General features: G+C 39.1%; 1 protein-coding gene across 5 annotated transcripts in view; it reads right to left on the reverse strand.

Annotated features, from left to right (window-relative positions):
• Window positions 1-17,081, reverse strand: part of map3k7 (mitogen-activated protein kinase kinase kinase 7) — a 148,532-nt gene that overhangs the window by 36,136 nt on the left and 95,315 nt on the right. For 3 of the 5 annotated variants that reach the window (XM_073057479.1, XM_073057478.1, XM_073057480.1), the window contains exons 11-12: window positions 10,433-10,598; window positions 9,614-9,694 (exon numbers count right to left, since the gene is read on the reverse strand). In XM_073057479.1, coding sequence (XP_072913580.1) covers window positions 9,614-9,694; window positions 10,433-10,598 — 247 coding nt within the window. The remainder of the gene's footprint in view (window positions 1-9,613; window positions 9,695-10,432; window positions 10,599-17,081) is intronic. The other 2 variants (XM_073057481.1, XM_073057482.1) reach the window with 1 other exon arrangement.

Genomic DNA, 17,081 nt, shown 5'->3' on the forward strand with positions numbered 1-17,081 from the left:
TATTCCCAGATCTCTTTGTTCTACTGCACTCCTCAGTGCTCTGCTGTTCATTGTGTAAGATCTACCTTAGTTGGTCCTACCGAAGTGCAACACTTCACACTTGTCTGGATTAAATTTCATCTGACATTTTTAAGCCCATTTCTCTAGCTGCTCTGCAAGCTCTTGCTTCCTTGCTGTCCCTTATACCCCCAATCTTGGTGTCATCTGTAAATTTGCTGATCCAGTTAACCACATTATTATCCAGATCACTGGTATACAAGATGACAAACAACGGACCCAGAACCGATCCCTGCAGCACGCCACTAGTCACAAGCCTCCAGAAAGAGGCAACCATCTACTACCACACTCTGCCTTCTCCCACAAAGCCAATGTCAAATCCAGTTTACTACCTCATCTTGAATGCCAAGTAACTGAATCTAACTGACCAAACTCCCATGTGGGACCTTGTCAAATGCCTTACTAAAAGTCTATGAAAGACAATATCCACTGCCTTGCCTTCATCAACATTCCTGGTAACTTTCTTGAAAAACTATTAAATTGATTAGACATGACCTACCAAACACAAATCCATGTTGACTATTCCTAACCAATCCAAATACTCACATATCTGGTTCCTTAGAACATCTTGATTAACTTTCCCACTACTGATGTTAGGCTCACTTGCCTATTGATTCATAGTTTATTGTTAGAGCTCTGTTAAAAAGCAGAACAACATTAGCTATCCTCCAGTCCTTTGGTACCTCATCTGTTGATAAGGATGACTTAAATATCTCTGCTAGGGCACCTGTAATTTCTGCACTTGCCTTCCACAGGGTCCGAGGGAACACCTTGTCAGGTCCTGGGAATTATGCACCCTAATTTGCTACAAGACAGAAAATCCCTCCTCCTGTGTAATCTCTATAAGGTCCATGACCTTGCTGCTGCTTTGCCTCACTTCTATAGACTCTCTGTCCATCTCCTGAGTAAATACAGAGGCAAAAAATCAATTTAACATCTCCCCCATCTCTCTTGGCTCCACACATGGATAGATTAGGATTCTGATCCTCCAATGGACCAAATTTGTCCCTTGTAATCTTTTTGCTCTTAATACATCTGAAGAATCCCTTAGGATTCTCCTTCACCTTGTGAAAGCAACCTCATGCCTTCTTTTAGCCTTCTTGATTTCTTTATGTGTTCTCCTGTATTCTTATACTCCATAGTCACCCCATTTGTTCCTACCTGCCTTTACCTACTATGCAACTCCTATTATTTTTTTAAATTGGGGCCTCTATATTTCTCAAAAACCAAGGTTCCTTAAACCTGTTATCTTTATATTGCATTCTGACAGGCACATACAAGCACTGTACTCTCAAAATCTCACTTTTGAAGGCCTCTCACTTAGTTCGTACACTTTACCAGAAAACAGCTTGTTGCTATCCACACTTGCCAGATCCTTTCTAATACCATCAAAACTGGCCTTCTTCAATTTAGAATCTGATCTCACAGAGCAGACGTATCTTTCTATATATTCTTGTAAGATATTAAGCATATTCACTAAAACTTGAGTATGTGCAATATCTCATTATAAGTCAGGCACTTCAATGCATCCTGTGAATTTAATACTTTTGGCTTGTACCTGGGACAGCGCATCCATACATATATTTTCTAAACCACATGATGAAGGGCAAGATGCTAATTCTATTCTACTAAAATGACTTGAATATTGACTGTGCAGGTGAGCTCCTGAATGTCTTTTTTTAATGGTGCTCAGTGAGGCTGGGTCGGAGGTTCGATGGACTCGGAGTCCGCTGCCTGTGTGGGATGACGAGTCTATTGGGACCCTGAGGACTTGTGGAAACTGTGTGGTGGTTTCTTTCGAACTTATAGTCTTTTAACATCTTTGGACTATTTTTACTGTGCCCATGGTCTGTTTTTTTTTCATGAAGGTTATATTTGTGCAGGTGTCGCTGCACAGTAGAACAGTGCACCATCACTCCAGAGTCTGCTAAATCTTCCTGAAGGTCTTTTGCAGTCAAATGGGGGTTTTGATTTTCCTTTCTAGCAATCCTACAAGCGTTCTCTTGGAAAGTTTTCTTGGTCTTCCAGAACTCAACTTGACCTCCACCTGTCAACTGCCATTTCTTAATTAGATTACGAACTGAGGAAACGGCTAGCTGAAAACACTTTGCTATCTTCTTATAGCCTTCTCCTGCTTTGTGGGCATCATTTATTTTAATTTTCAGAGTGCTAGGCAGCTGCTTAGAGGAGCCCATGGCTGCTGATTGTTGGGACAAGGTTTGTGGAGTCAGAGTATTTATAAAGCTTTGAAATTTGCATCACCTGGCCTTTCCTAATGATGATTGTGAACATGCCATAGCCCTAACAAGCTAATTAAGGCCTGAGATCTTGGTAAAAGTTATCTGACAGCTCAAATCTCTTGGGGTGCCCTAACTTTTGGATGGTGCTCCTTTCCTTTTTTTCCCCACTCTAAAATTGTACAAAACAAAAATAAAACACTAATCTTCTCAAAATGTTGAAAAGAATGTTTCATCTTTAACCTTATGACTTTTGGAGATCAGTTCATCTTCTACTCACTTAACTATTCACAGTAACAGAAATTTTGACCAGGGGTGTCCGAACCTTTGCATGCCACTGTGTATCTGTGCACTTGTAATGCTACTGTGACACTGTAATTTCCTTTGGGATCAATAAAGTATCTATCTTAGTAAGGCCGCATCCATTATTAATGACCCCCACCACCCAGGACAAGCCCTCTTCTCATTGTTACCATTGGGAAGGAGGTACAGAAAGCTGAAGGCACATACTCTGCTATTCAGGAACAGCTTCTTCCCCTCTGCCATACGATTCCTAAATAGGCATTGAACCCATGAACACTACTTTTTTATTTGTTATTTTTGTACTAATTATTTTAACTTAACTATTTAATAGACATTTATATATACTTAATATAACTCAGCTTCTTTCTCTATATTTGTTTATCATGTATTTCATTGTGTGTGTGTGTGTAGGCCTCCGTTAGTCTCGATAGACCATGGATTTGCGTCTTGGAAAGTTTCCAGGGCACAAGCCTGGGCAAGGTTTGTTTTATTTTAATGGAAGACCGGCAGTTGCCCAAGCTGCAAGTCTCCCCTCTCCACGCCATCAATGTTGTCCAAGGGAAGGGCATTAGATTTCATTGTACTGCTGCCATAAAATTAATAAATTTCATAACATAGGCCAGTGATATTAAACCTGATTCTACCTGATGGCAGCAGTGAGAAAAAGAACATGGCCTGGGTGGTGAGGATCTCTGATGATGGATGCTGCTTTCCCAATGCATCATTTCATATAGATGTGCTCAATGGCTGGGAGGGCTTTACTTGTGATATCGTGGGCTGAATTCACTCTCTTTTGTGGGATTTTCTGTTCAAAGACACTGGTATTCCCATACCAGGCCATGATGCAGCCAGTCAACCCACTCTCCACCTACACATTATAGAAGTTCGTCAAAGTTTTTGATGACATGCCAAATCTCCGCAGACTCCTAAGGAAGTAGAGGCTCTGCCAATTATCAAGAGCTGTGAGGGCGAGCTATGATCTACATTAGATATCACAATTAATTACTTTAATTTGCCATCCTTGCTTCTGTAGAATTCTTCTAAATATATTTCTTCTGAACTGCGATCAATTGCAGCCTGTAATTTCCATTTTAAGGATGTATTTTTAGCCAACTAAATGATCTGGCACTTTGCAATCTCCCATGGAATTTGTCAAAGATGAGAGCAGAGAGTACAGGGACGGTCATCGATTCCTGATGGCGGAACGCAAACCTGTGGTCGGCTCCATTACTTTGCGCTGATTAAAGCATCAATCAGGATTAAAATTGCAGATGAGAGTGGAAAATGAACAGGTGTTCAGAGTTGTCTGCCTGCGTTTGACCAGCAGAAGGTGCCGATGTCTTGGGTTCCATGCTGCAAGGTTTGGAAGCAGCCATGGGGCTGCTGGACGGGCTGAACGCACTCTGCGGTTTTGGACTCAATTTCAGGGACTCTGCAGTTCATGGTCCATGTGTTGTTCTTTACTACTTACGCGACTGACTGAAGCGCTTTGGCAGCTGTGCACTGCAACCATTGGATTCCTGGACTGGCTCCGTGGCTGTGGACTCGCTTTCGGAGACTCTGTGTTTGATATTTAATGTTCTGTGTTCGTTACTTGTTTACTTTTTACTGTTTGCACAATTTGTTCTTTTACTCCCCCCACACATTGGGTGTCTGATTGGTGTTTGCTGTGTGGGGGGTTTTCTTTAAACAGGTTCTATTGTGTTTCTTTGTTTTGTGGCTGAATGCAAGAAGATGAATCTCAAGGTTTATACTGTATACATACTTTGATAATCAATATACTTTGAACTTTATTCTACTAATGCACCTATGATTGCTTTAATTATTCTCTTCAGTGATTTAAAATTTTCTGTTTTTTAAATTTTGCAGCTGTACAAAGCATGGTTTCGACTATATCTAGAGTATTGTGTACAGTTCTGAATTTCACATTGCAGGATGAATGTGGTAGCAATCGGGAGAGTATAGAAGAGATTCACTAGGATGTTGCCTGAATTGGTGGGGGGGGGGGCACTATAGTTATAAGCTGCTTTATTCTCACTGAGGCTGAGGGGTGACTTTATAAAGGTTTAGCAAATTATGGGGCACACAGATAGGACAGACACTCAGAATGATTGTCAAAATATATAAGGAAGTGTAGAACTCGAGGGAAATGGCTCAAAGTGAGAGGGCAAAAATTTAGAGAAGAACTGAGGGGTAAGCTTCCCATATAGAGTGGTAAATATCTAGAGTGAGCTGCTAGAGGAAGATACGATTACAGTGTTTAAAACATGTTTAGACAAGTACTTGGATCAGAAAGGCGCAGAGAGATATGGACCTACTGTGGGCAAAAAGGATTTGTATAGATAGGCATTATGGAAGGGTTGCACAAAAAGGCTGTACAATTCTATAATTCTATGATTCACAGTTTTTTACACCCCTTCTAGCTTAGAATGATTAATCTAACTGGATTAAAAATCAGTTTTCAATAGTAGGGCTTGTCTCTTAAATATTCTTCAGGGACCTCATTTTTCACTGCCATTCAAATCATTAAATGTATTTTTACTTGCCTCTTATTACACAGCTTAACCTTTCCAGTTCTTCAAGATTATTTTTATAATTCCAAGCTGCTCAATTATACACTGCATGCCACTGTATGGGAGTCAGGAAAGCAGCGTATTTTGAAAGGATAATACAAAGCATATTTAAATTAACTACTTTCAACACAATAGTTATTATTTTTTTGGAAAATTGGAAAGAAAAACTGTAGATATGTACACATATTAATAACTTTCTCAAACAGAATGCATTAAGAAGATAATTATAATTGCATTAAGAAGATAATTCTATGGAAAATAATTTTTTTTTAAATCCATGGTCAACTCAAAAATAAGTTTTAAAACATAGAAATAAAGAATTTTCATTCTAAGGAAATTGCCTAGACAGATATCAAACCATTAAGACCATAAAATCAAACAATCACATCCAAAATAATTCTGTGCCCTTAAAGTCAGCATTGCACAATTGTCTCAGACTAACTAGTCAGGTGTTTCAAAATACCAAGTTCTTCAACATTTCCTTATCATTAAAAAACTTTAAACATAGGTTCTGAAAACATTCATGTGCTTGTTGTGCATATCTTGCAAAATTTGTTAAAAAGCGAAAAAAAATTCTTTTAATAAATGTAGAATGCTATTACAGTATTCAAGACAGCTGAACAATTTGTCATCCTTGAAAGCACATCTTGGTTTCTATGCACAAAGAACATAATTTACAGTAAGACAATAAACACAAAATTCATGCAAGTGCATTAAAAATACACACACACACACACACACAAATAATGTGGTTAGTGCAAAAGCAAGCACAGCAGTCAAAAGCTCAATAATCAACATTAAAGAGCATAGTTAAGGTTTAGGAAAATACCCTTTGCTCCAGTACAGCAATGCAACAGAATCACAGATTAAATATTCATGTTATTTATACATAAAACAGAACATTTAATGGGATACACTGCAGAATAGGCCCTTCCAGCCATACCGCCCAGCAATCGCAATTTAATTCTAGCCGAATTGTGGGGCAATTTACAATGACCAATTAACCTACTAACCAGTATGTCTTTGGACTGTGGGAAAAAACTGTACCTGGAGGAAACCCACATGGTCATGGGGAGCATGTACAAACTCCTAACAAGCAGTGGCTAGAATTGAACCTATATTGCCTGTACCGTAAAGCGTTGTACGCTACTATGTCACTCATTAGTTACTTCGAATCTTATATAGATTTAATTTGAACTTCACTGGGAAGACCAACATTTGGTGCCGTTTCTAAGTGATCCCGAAAAGGTAGTAGTTCCTAGCTTTAGTTACAGCAGTGATTAATGATCAGTGATGTATTTACAAGTCAACATGATGCGTGACTTGTGGGGGCTCAAGCTGCAACCTCTCTTTGTTGCTATTTTTCAAGCCTACCTTGGACATGGACATTCGTTTTGTTTGTTAATCACAAACACGAGAGATTCTGCAAATCTTGGAAATCCAGAGCAACAAACAAAACTCAGCAGGTCAAGCAGCATCTATGGAAATGAATAAACAGTTGATATTTTGGGCCAAGACCCTTCTTCAGGACTGAGAAGGAAGGGCTAAGATGCCAGGTTATAAAGGAGGGGGTAGGGGAAGGATGCTAGCTGGAAGGTGATGGGTGAATTCAGCTGTGTGGGAAAGGTCAAGGCTGCAGAAGAATGAATCTGACAGGAGAGACTAAACAATAGGAGAAAGGGAAGATGACCAGGGGTAAGTAATAAGTAGGTAGGAAGAAGTGAAAGGTCAGTGAGCAATTGAGGAAGGGAGGGGGGAGATTTGTTCACTGGAAACTAGCCTCTTTCCCCTCCCACAACCTTTTTATTCTGACATCTTCCATCTTTCTTCTTAGTTCTGATGAAGGGTCTTGGCCCGAAAGGTCGACCGTTTACTCATTTCCATAGATGCTGCCTGACCTGCTGAGTTCCGCCAGCATTTTACTTGTATTAGCCCATCTATTTATGCTCTGCTATGAGAAGCACTAATATATATAAATACATTTAAATATTTTTGTTGTTAAAAAAGTAATTCAATGGGGGAAACAAAGTCACATCATGACCCAGAGAAACCATCTTTACTTGGTGTAGATGCAGAGGTGGAATCTCATTGAGCTTCTGGGCGTGCCCAGTGGGGCTTCAGTGGGAACCAGGGAACACACTAACATGTCCCAATAGAAAGCATAGCTGGTTGCCTGGTGGAAGGTGGAAATAGGCGAGAAACAATGGTACTGTCAGGCTCCTGACTAAATTATCCAGAAATTGAATAGCCTTTAAATAACTGATCTCTGTAAATAATCAAGGTCAGATAACTATGCTAAGTATTTTAAACATTAAAAAAATTTAAAATTGAAATAACATTAATCCTTGAACTTAAAATAATTTTTAAAAACTTAAATTCACCATTTCAGACTGAGAATCATTCTCCAAATCATTAGAGCCATAGGGTCATAGCACACTACAGCAAACAAACAGGCCGTATGGCCCATCTAGTCCACCCCCAGTCCCATCGATCTGCATCCAGACCACTGGGCTCTCAGATCCTGGGGTCAAATCGAAGCATTTATTCCCCATGAGTCAGCACTGGTCATTAAGTCTTGTATTAAAAGTGGGCATCTGTAAAGCCAGAACTTAATTATTCAGTGTAAATGGCTTAACACTTACGATTCCCTTCGGAACTGCCAGCAGCAGCCAACGTGACTTAACTCATTATTTCCATCTCTCTTTCAATACACATGACATTACATCATTTCATTCTATCTGACCTTCGATACTTCCACCAATTTCTGTGTAGGTTTCCCTTTAATACTCGATGCCTTACTTTGTCTAGCAGTTGTTACATGGAAATTACTCTTGTAGTCATGCTATGTTACCTTTTCATCAGTTTCAAAGGGTATATTTCAAAGGACAGCAGCTATCTTTTATTAGGAGTTTGAGGAGATCTGGTATGTCACCAAAGACACTTGCAAATACCAACTGGTTGTATCACCATCTGGTGGAGGGGCCACTGCATAGGGTCCAAAAAGTTGCAGAAAGTTGCAAACACAGCCTCGCCAGCACCAAGGACATCTTCAAAAGGCGAAGCCTCAGAAAGGTGGCAACCATCATTAAGGATACCCTTCACCCAGGACATGCCCTCCTCTCATTGCTACCATCGAAGATGAGATACAGCTTCTCCACCTCCATCAGATTTCTGAACAGACAATGAACCCATGTACATTACTGCATTATTCTTTTTCCTTTTTTGTCCTCTTTTTGTACTACATACTATACATAACACACACATACACATATATCTTGTTATAGTTTGTAGTTTTTTAGATTATGTATTGCACTGTACTGCTGCTGCAAAACAACAAATTTCATGACATATGCCAGTGATTCTAATTACACAGGGAGAAGAGCAAATTTGGATGAATGAAAAATGATCAGAATCAGAATTAGGTTTATTATCCCCAGCATGTGACGTGAATTTTGTTAACTTAGCAGCAGCAGTTCAATTCAATACATAATCTAGTGAACAGAAAAAAATAATAAAATAAAATAAAATAATAATAAGTAAACCAATTACATATATTGAATGGATTTTAAAAAACGTACAAAAACAGTATATTTTTTAAAAAAAGTGAGATAGTGTCCAAGGGTTCAATGTCTATTTAGGAATCGGATGGCAGAGGGAAAGAAGCTGTTCCTGAAACACTGATGTGTGCCTTCAGGCTTCTGTACTTCCTACCTGATGGTAACAGTGAGAAAAGGGCGTGCCCAGGGTGCTGGAGGTCTTTAATAATGGACACTGCCTTTCTGAGACACCACTCCCTAAAGATGTCCTGGGTACTTTGTAGACTAGTAGCCACGATGGAGCTGACTAGATTTACTAGATTTGCAGCTTCTTTCGGTCCTGTGCAGTAGCCCCTCCATATCAGACAGTGATGCAGCCTGTCAGAATACTCTCCACAGTACAACTATAGAAGTTTTTGAGTGTATTTGTTGACATGCCAAATCTCTTCAAACTCCTAATAAAGTATAGCCACTGTCTTGCCTTCTTTATAACTACATCGATATATTGGGATGAAATATGGGATATGTTGAGTTAATTCCTCAACCTACAGACTCATTTTCAAAGACTCTACAACTCATGTTTACTTTTTCTTAAATTCTATTTGTATTTCTGTATTTTTCCTGTAATGCCTGCAAGAAAATGAGTCTAAAGGTAGCATATGGTGACACTTACGTACGTTGATAATATATTGACTTTAACACCTATCTTAGTGTCATCTGACACTGGTATAATTCAGTCTATTTTGCTGAATAAGATGATGACTACCCATTTTCCATTGTTTAGCAGTGGAAAGTTTCACAGCAAAGTTTAGATTCTGCAGCAATCTCTGTAGCTTGGAGCAAGCAGTACACCATATTTGTCAGCAGTAAGCCAGCAGCTAGCCAGACCAGTAGTTTGAACTGGTACCTGATACGACGATCTGCGGAACATCCAGTATGTTACCAAATGAAGCAGTTTTACGGTGGCCTCGTTTTGGTTTTGGACGGGCTGCAAAATACACACATACAGGTACGCATGCAACAAATAGCTAAAACAGTTACGAAGCACGTTACAACTTAGAAGAGTGCCATTCTCCTCACAAAACAGATTTTACATGGGTCTAGTTCATGCACAACAGAAGGGCACCATGCAAAAGCAAAATATGTTTCACTTGACCCAGACATGTTGCACAGGGAAAGCACATTTAAAGCACAAAACAGCCAACTTTGTGGTTGACAAAATAAACTTTTGAAAATCACAAGGCAGAGCTTCATCACATATACATACTTCTAAAATACTGAATTCAAACAGTATGGTTTAAACGATACTGTGCAGCACAGTGTAACATTTAACTTTTGATATTATTGATATGGTTGGGGAATTAAACAGTTACAATGGAAGAAGATTGACTGGAGATGTTTTGTCACAACTGTAGGAATCCACCATTGGCTAGTTTTGGAGACACCATTTAGCTGCAGTCAATAATATTTGTAAACTCTATGAACTCTATGTGACATTAGTAAACATCAGTAATGTACATTGTTACAGAAAGGTATAAAGGATTGCCAACTAAAAACTAGCACACACAGTATTAATTGGTTTTAACCTGACAGTTTGACATGAAAACAGTTAGCTTTAGAAACCAAAAATAAAATGCTTCTTTCCCCCCAATCAGATGGAAGTTCTAATTGTTATAAGGTTATTATTATGTTATGTATCACCAACCCTTTACTAGAAGATTTTTACCTGTTGTCGCATTCATGATTCTGGCCTCCAATTCTGAATAATTGCTGAGGTCAGCACTTAGTCTCTTGCCTTCCAGAGTAGCGGCAGCTGATTGTGTCCGTCCTCCAGAGAGGCTCTCCACACTGCTCCCTCGAGACAGCGGCAGATTTAATCTTGCAGAGTCTCCCTGTTAGAACAGCTACATTACAGCAGGGTGCAAAACCACAGTATGTGTTTCTACTATTAACAGTTTTGCTTTTTGATCAGGCAAACAGTGAGCAAAATAACAGTAATAATTTTATGGTTAGCACATACCTGCTTGCATGTTAATTGTGAATCAGTGTTTTTGATGGGGGGCGCTGAGTTATGTTACTATCAACCATTCAAGTTTGCAACTCCTACCCTCCTTTATCTATTATCCCTGTTACGGCACTGTAAAAACTTTAAATCACTTTTTAAAATAATGTTGCAGCTATCTCACAGCTCTAGCATCTAGCTCAAGCTTGATAATGATTTCTAAGTCTTCTCTGTGACTGTGTGGGTTTCTCCCAAATGCTTCAGTTTCCTCCCACATCCCAAAGCTATTTTGGCTGTTAGGTTGATTGGCTACTATAATGAACCCAGTGTAGGTGGCTGGTGTGGGAATCAGGAGGTATTTATTAACATATGTGAGAAAACAACTTAGAGACAAATAGGTTAGGGCATAGGATTGATAGGAGAGCTGACAGTGACTTGCTGAGTCATTAAGGGAGCGTCACAGAGAGCATTCTCACATCAACAATTACTATCTGGTTTGACGCTACATCCTCTCACGAGAGAGCTACAGCAAACTGCCAGGTCAGCAGAAAAGGTCTACCATCAAAACAGGATCTGTATGTGCCCAAGACAAAAAAAAGTGGGCAGAAAAAAATCACTGCATACACTACCTACCCGGCAAACTGCCTTTTCCAAAAGCTCTCTTCTGGAAAGCACTACAGGCCTATCAAAACAAAAACTTCATGCCATCTTAATAGTCTCTTCCTCCAGATAGTTAATCTGATCAACCTAATGCTGCCTGGCCTGCTGAGTTCCTCCAGCATTTTGTGTGTATTGCTTGAACCTGATCAACCATTCTAGTTAGCACCTCCTCCCCTCTATTTATTACCCCATCACTGCACTGTAAACACTAAGCCACTTTTTATAATACTGTTTACATTGCAAATACATGCTGGTCTATATATATATACTTATGTACATTTTATTCCTTATCTACTTTAACCTCCAACTTTATTTTTTATATAAATCTTTATAATTGGTGAATGTTGTTAAGTTTGTTGAATGTCATGTCTTGACCATCATACAACAGGACATTTCTCATACATGTATATATATGGTGAATAAAGATGATCCTTCATTCTTGACCTATTTCAAATCCTTAGGAAATATGAATATCTTGGTAAGTATATTTATATGTGTATCACCCTTCACTGGTCTATGACAACTGGGGCTGGCTCTTGGAAATTAGAAAATTGTTTTGAAACTGATAAATTCTGAAGCCATTGCTAACAATATATACGTTTCTAGCCCTATTTTGTATTTTTCCAACACTACTGGTGTTGCTTAAACTGCAGTTTCTTTTTCTCATAAAAGGAAAGTACCTCTCTCTATTGCAGTCTCTCTTTCACGCACACAAATATTATTGTGTTGAGTCCTATTCCCTATGCTTAATTATATCCGCTACACTCTTCGTATTTATTTCCAGAAGGAGAAATGAGAAAAGGAATCCAGCAGTTTATTTAAATCTGAGAAATGGAAAGTTTGAGAAATTCTCAAGAATCAGTCTGATCCAAATACATTTAATTAAGAGGAAAGTGGACAGGGGTATGAGGGAGAGGAGTCTAGAGGATTTGCAGTGATTTATTGTCATGTGGAAAGGAACACAAGGTGAGCACAAATACCAGTATGAATTCATTGGGGTAAAAATACAGTTTCCATGCTATATACTTAGTGTAATCTTATATTGTGTTTCTAATTGAACTTTTGAAAAAACATTCTGTATAAGCAGCTTTCATGGATTGATATAAATTTAACAATTTTTTTGATTTACCTGCTTATATACACATAAAGAGCAGGATGATCACATTTCAAAATGTATCAATACATCTGCTTCAACACAATTTTATATTTTGACACATCTTACTAATGAATACTTTCCCCATTGTCTTAAGTCAATGATGAGCAGTGAAAGCCTGGGTAATTTTGTTACTCCACATTTAGATCCTTGGCCTCACTCTTTCAACACAAATTGGAAAAAAAAACAAGATTATTACATCTTTACGTAACACTAGTTATTTTGAGTGTGCTGCATGTGGACATCCTACACAACCCCAACTTTCTTATTTACGCTAAAGCCGTACTATGTCTTCAGGGAGGTGAAAGGAAAATAAAACTTCTGTCAATTAAGGAAAAAAATCTGCAGTGGCTTGCTTCAACTCCAAATATAACTGAGCAACTTCCAGGAAATAGTGACAATTGGTTTTAAAAAAAACACACAGAATTCTGGAGGAACTCAGAAGGTCTGATAGCATTGATGGAAAGGAATAGAGTCAGTGTTTCGGGTCAAGACCATCCACTTCCATAGACGATGCCTGACATGCTGAGTTCCTCCAACATTTGGGTGCATTGCTCTGGATTTTCAGCATCTACAGAATCTCCTATGTTTAATTAAAACATGGATGCACATTAATTTGAATTTGCAATCACGATTTCTTCCACTTGCATGAATCATGTAGACCACTTTTTGAGTATCAGCAATAAATTCAGACTTATTGTTTATATGGACATGTATGAACCATTTCACTGTCACCCTAGCAACATAATTTAAACTTCTTTCACGCTTTCCTCAAGGCATCTTTTCTTTGCAATTATGGCTGTTTCACGTTTTGTCCCTCTAATCTTTCCCAGCATTTCATTCTCAATTTGGCTGCTTAGTATTAAAATCCAGGCACTTGTTTATTAATGGAACAGTTTCACAAATGAAATCAGCACAATTAAGGTTTTAGAAAACAGCACCAGAGCTAAATTTACACATTTCTGCTTTGTCTAATTTTATGAATTATTGAAATGCCGAGCATACAAACTCTTGGCATAAAAAGATTATAATTTATTACAATATAGCCATTTGTGGGAGACAATTTAGCAAAATGTCACTCTTCACAAGAACACCTTTGAGGAAAAATATCAAAACTATTAAAAAAGGGTGAGCTGGAACAGGAAAAGTAATAATTGCCATAAACCAATGACAAATTGGTACAAAGAGGATGTTGCAATTGTGAGTTATATTTGAACCTCGAGTAAAGTGAACTTTCTCTGCTGTCAATGGGGATTCTATGCAAGTTCGGGCAGTCACAGTCCAATGTTTGGAGGCATTCAAAAGCAATGCAAGTACAGTAAAAGAATGGCTGGATACAAAATGAAACACATACAACTTTCTTAGGAAGTACATAATGTTGAGACACAAGAGACTTCTATATAATATATAGATCAGAAAATAAATAGTATAGTGCAGGTTTAGGCCCTTCAGACACCATACAGGCAGCAACCAGCATGCCAACCTGAACATCCAAACTAATCCCACCCGTCTGCACATGGTCCATGTTCCTCTAATCCCTGCTGGTTCATGTATCTGTCTCAATACTTCTTTATGTTTTATGCTGCCTTGAGCACCTCTCTCACCTTAAATCTGTGCCCTTAAGTGTTCTATTCACCACTCCGGGAAAAAGATTCTGCCTATCTACACAATCTATGATATGCTTAGTTTTATACACTTCTCTCAGGTGATCCCTCAGCCCCGAATCTTCAACTTTGGCAGCTTTGTTTGGGCCCATACTCCAACTATGTTTGTCCACCTTTCCTGTTTTCCTAACACACTCCATTCTATCCAGCAACCTGATAAACCTCTTTCACACTCAACATCCTTGCTATGGTGTAATGATCAGAACTGAAGTTCTCAGCCTGAAACATCGACTGTTTATTCACTTCCACAGATGCTGCCTGACCTGCTGAGTTCCTCCAGCATTTTGTGTGTGTTCCTCTGGATTTCCAGCATTTTGTGTGTGTTACTCTGGTTTTCCAGCATTTGCAGAGCCTCATGTGTTTACAACGTCCTCCTTAATTTGTGAAACTATCAGTCTGTCTCCAGCTTTGGTTTAATTGCATACCATAAGACAGAGGAGCAGAATTAGGCCATTCAGCCTATCGAGTCTGCTCTGTCATTCCATCATGGCTGACCCCAGATCCCACTCAACCCTATACACCAGCCTTCTCACCATTCCTTTGATGCACTTACCAATGAGGACACTATCAACTTCCGCCTTAAATATACCCACAGACTTGGCCTCCACCGCAGACTGTGGCAGAGCATTCTACAGATTCACTACTATTTGGCTAAAAGAATTTCCTCCTTACCTCTGTTCTAAATGGTCGCCTCTCAATTCTAAGGCTGTGCCCTCCAGTTCTAGATACCCTCACCATAGGATATTTCCTCTTCGCATCCATCCTACAACATTTTTGCATTGTCCTTTCAACATTTGGTAGGTTTCAATGAGATCTCCCCAAATTCTTCTAAATTCCAGCGAGTACAGGCCCAAAGCTGCCAAACACTCCTCATATGTTAACTCCTTCAATCCCAGAATCATCCTCATGAACATCCTCTGGACTCTCTTCATTGACAAAACATCCTTTCTGAGATATGGGGCTCAAAACTGTTGACAATACTCCAAGTGCGGCCTGACTAGTGTCTTATAAAGGCTCAGCACTATTTTCTTGCTTCTAATCTCTATTCCCCTTGAAATAAATGACAACATTGAATTTGCCTTCTTTACCACAGATTCAGTCTGTAAATTAACCTTCAGGGAGTCTTGCACGAAGACTCCTAAGTCCCTTTGCACCTCTGATGTTTGGACTTTCTCCCTATTTAGATTACAGTCTGCACTATTGTTCCTTTTACCAAAATGTATTATCATACATTTCTCAACACTGTATTCCATCTGCCATTTTTTTGCCTATTCTTCCAATTTGTTCAAGTCCAGCTGCAATCGCATTGCTTCCTCGGCACTACGTACCCCTCCACCTATCTTCGTATCATCTGCAAATGTTGCCACAAAACTATCAATTCCATTATCTAAATCACTGATAAAAATGTGAAAAGTCCCAATACTGACACCTAAGGAACACGACCAGAAAAGGCCACTTTTATTCCCACTCGCTGCGTCCTGCCTGTCAGCCATTCCTCTATCATGCCAGTATCTTTCCTGTAATGCCATAGGATTTTATCTTGCTAAGCAGCCTCATGTGTGGTACCTTATCAAATGCCTTCTGAAAATCCAAGTAAATGACATCCATTGCCTTTCTTTTGTCCACTCTGCTTGTTACTTCCTCAAAGAACTCTAACAGATTTGTCAGGCAAGATTTCCCTTTACAGAAACCATGCTGACTTTGACTTATTTTATCATTATCATTTATCAAACCTCTTCCTTAATAATAGACTCCAAAACTTTCTCAACCACTGAGGTTAGGTTAACTGGCCTATCATTCCCTTTCTTTCAGCCTCCTCCCTTCTTAAGGAGTGGAGTTTTTGCAATCTCCCAGTCCTCCAGGACCATGCCTGAATCAAGTGATTTTTGAAAGATCATGACCAATGCATCCACTATCTCTTCAGCATCCTCTCTCAGGGCTGTGGGATGTAGTCCACCTGGTCCAGGTGACTTATCCACCTTAAGACCTTTGAGTCTGCATAGCAGTTTTTCCTTTCTAATAGCACTCACTCCTGCTCCTTGACATTCATAGATGTCTGGCATACAGTGAAGACAGATGCCATTTCCTTGTCCCTCAGCATCATTTTCCAGTGGTCCAATATCATCTCTGACCTCCCTTTTTTCTCTTTAAATAACTGAAAATTAGTATCTTGCTTTATATTATTGGCTAGTTTGCCCTCAAATTTCATCTTTTCCTTTCTTATAGCTTTTTTAAGTTGCCTTTTGTTGGATTTTAAAAGCTTCCCAATCATCCAATTTCCACTCAATTTTGCTACCTTAAATGACCTTTTTTTGGCTATTACGCAGTTTTTAATTTCCCTTGTCAGCCATGATTGCCTACCTTTGCCACTTGAGAACAGCTTCTTCTGCGGGATATATCTATCCTGTGCCTTGGGAACTATTCCCAGAAACTTCAACCATCATCCTGCCAGTATCCTCCTCCAATCCACCTGGGCAAGCTCCTCTCTCACGACTCTGTAATTCCCTTTATCCATTGCACGTGATGTATGCTTCTCCCTCTCAAATTGCAGTATGAATTCAATCATATTGTGATCACTGCCTCTTTAGTATTCCTTTACATTAAGCTCCCTTAATAATATCTGGGTTACTACACAACACCCAATCTAAGATAGCCTTTTCTTCAGTAGACTCAAGCACAAGCTGCTCTAAAAAAACCATCTCATAGACATTCAACAAATTCCCTCTCTTGTGATCTGACCTCAACCTTATTTTCCTAATCCCCTTGCACAGTGAAGCCCCACAGTACAATTGAGTCATTACACTTATTACATGCCTTTTCCAGCTCCCTTTGCAATCTCAACCCTACATCTTGGCTACTATCTGAAGGCCTATACATGATTCCCATAATGCTTTTT

This window comes from Hemitrygon akajei, chromosome 9 (assembly GCF_048418815.1).
Source record: "Hemitrygon akajei chromosome 9, sHemAka1.3, whole genome shotgun sequence".
Taxonomy (NCBI): domain Eukaryota; kingdom Metazoa; phylum Chordata; class Chondrichthyes; order Myliobatiformes; family Dasyatidae; genus Hemitrygon; species Hemitrygon akajei.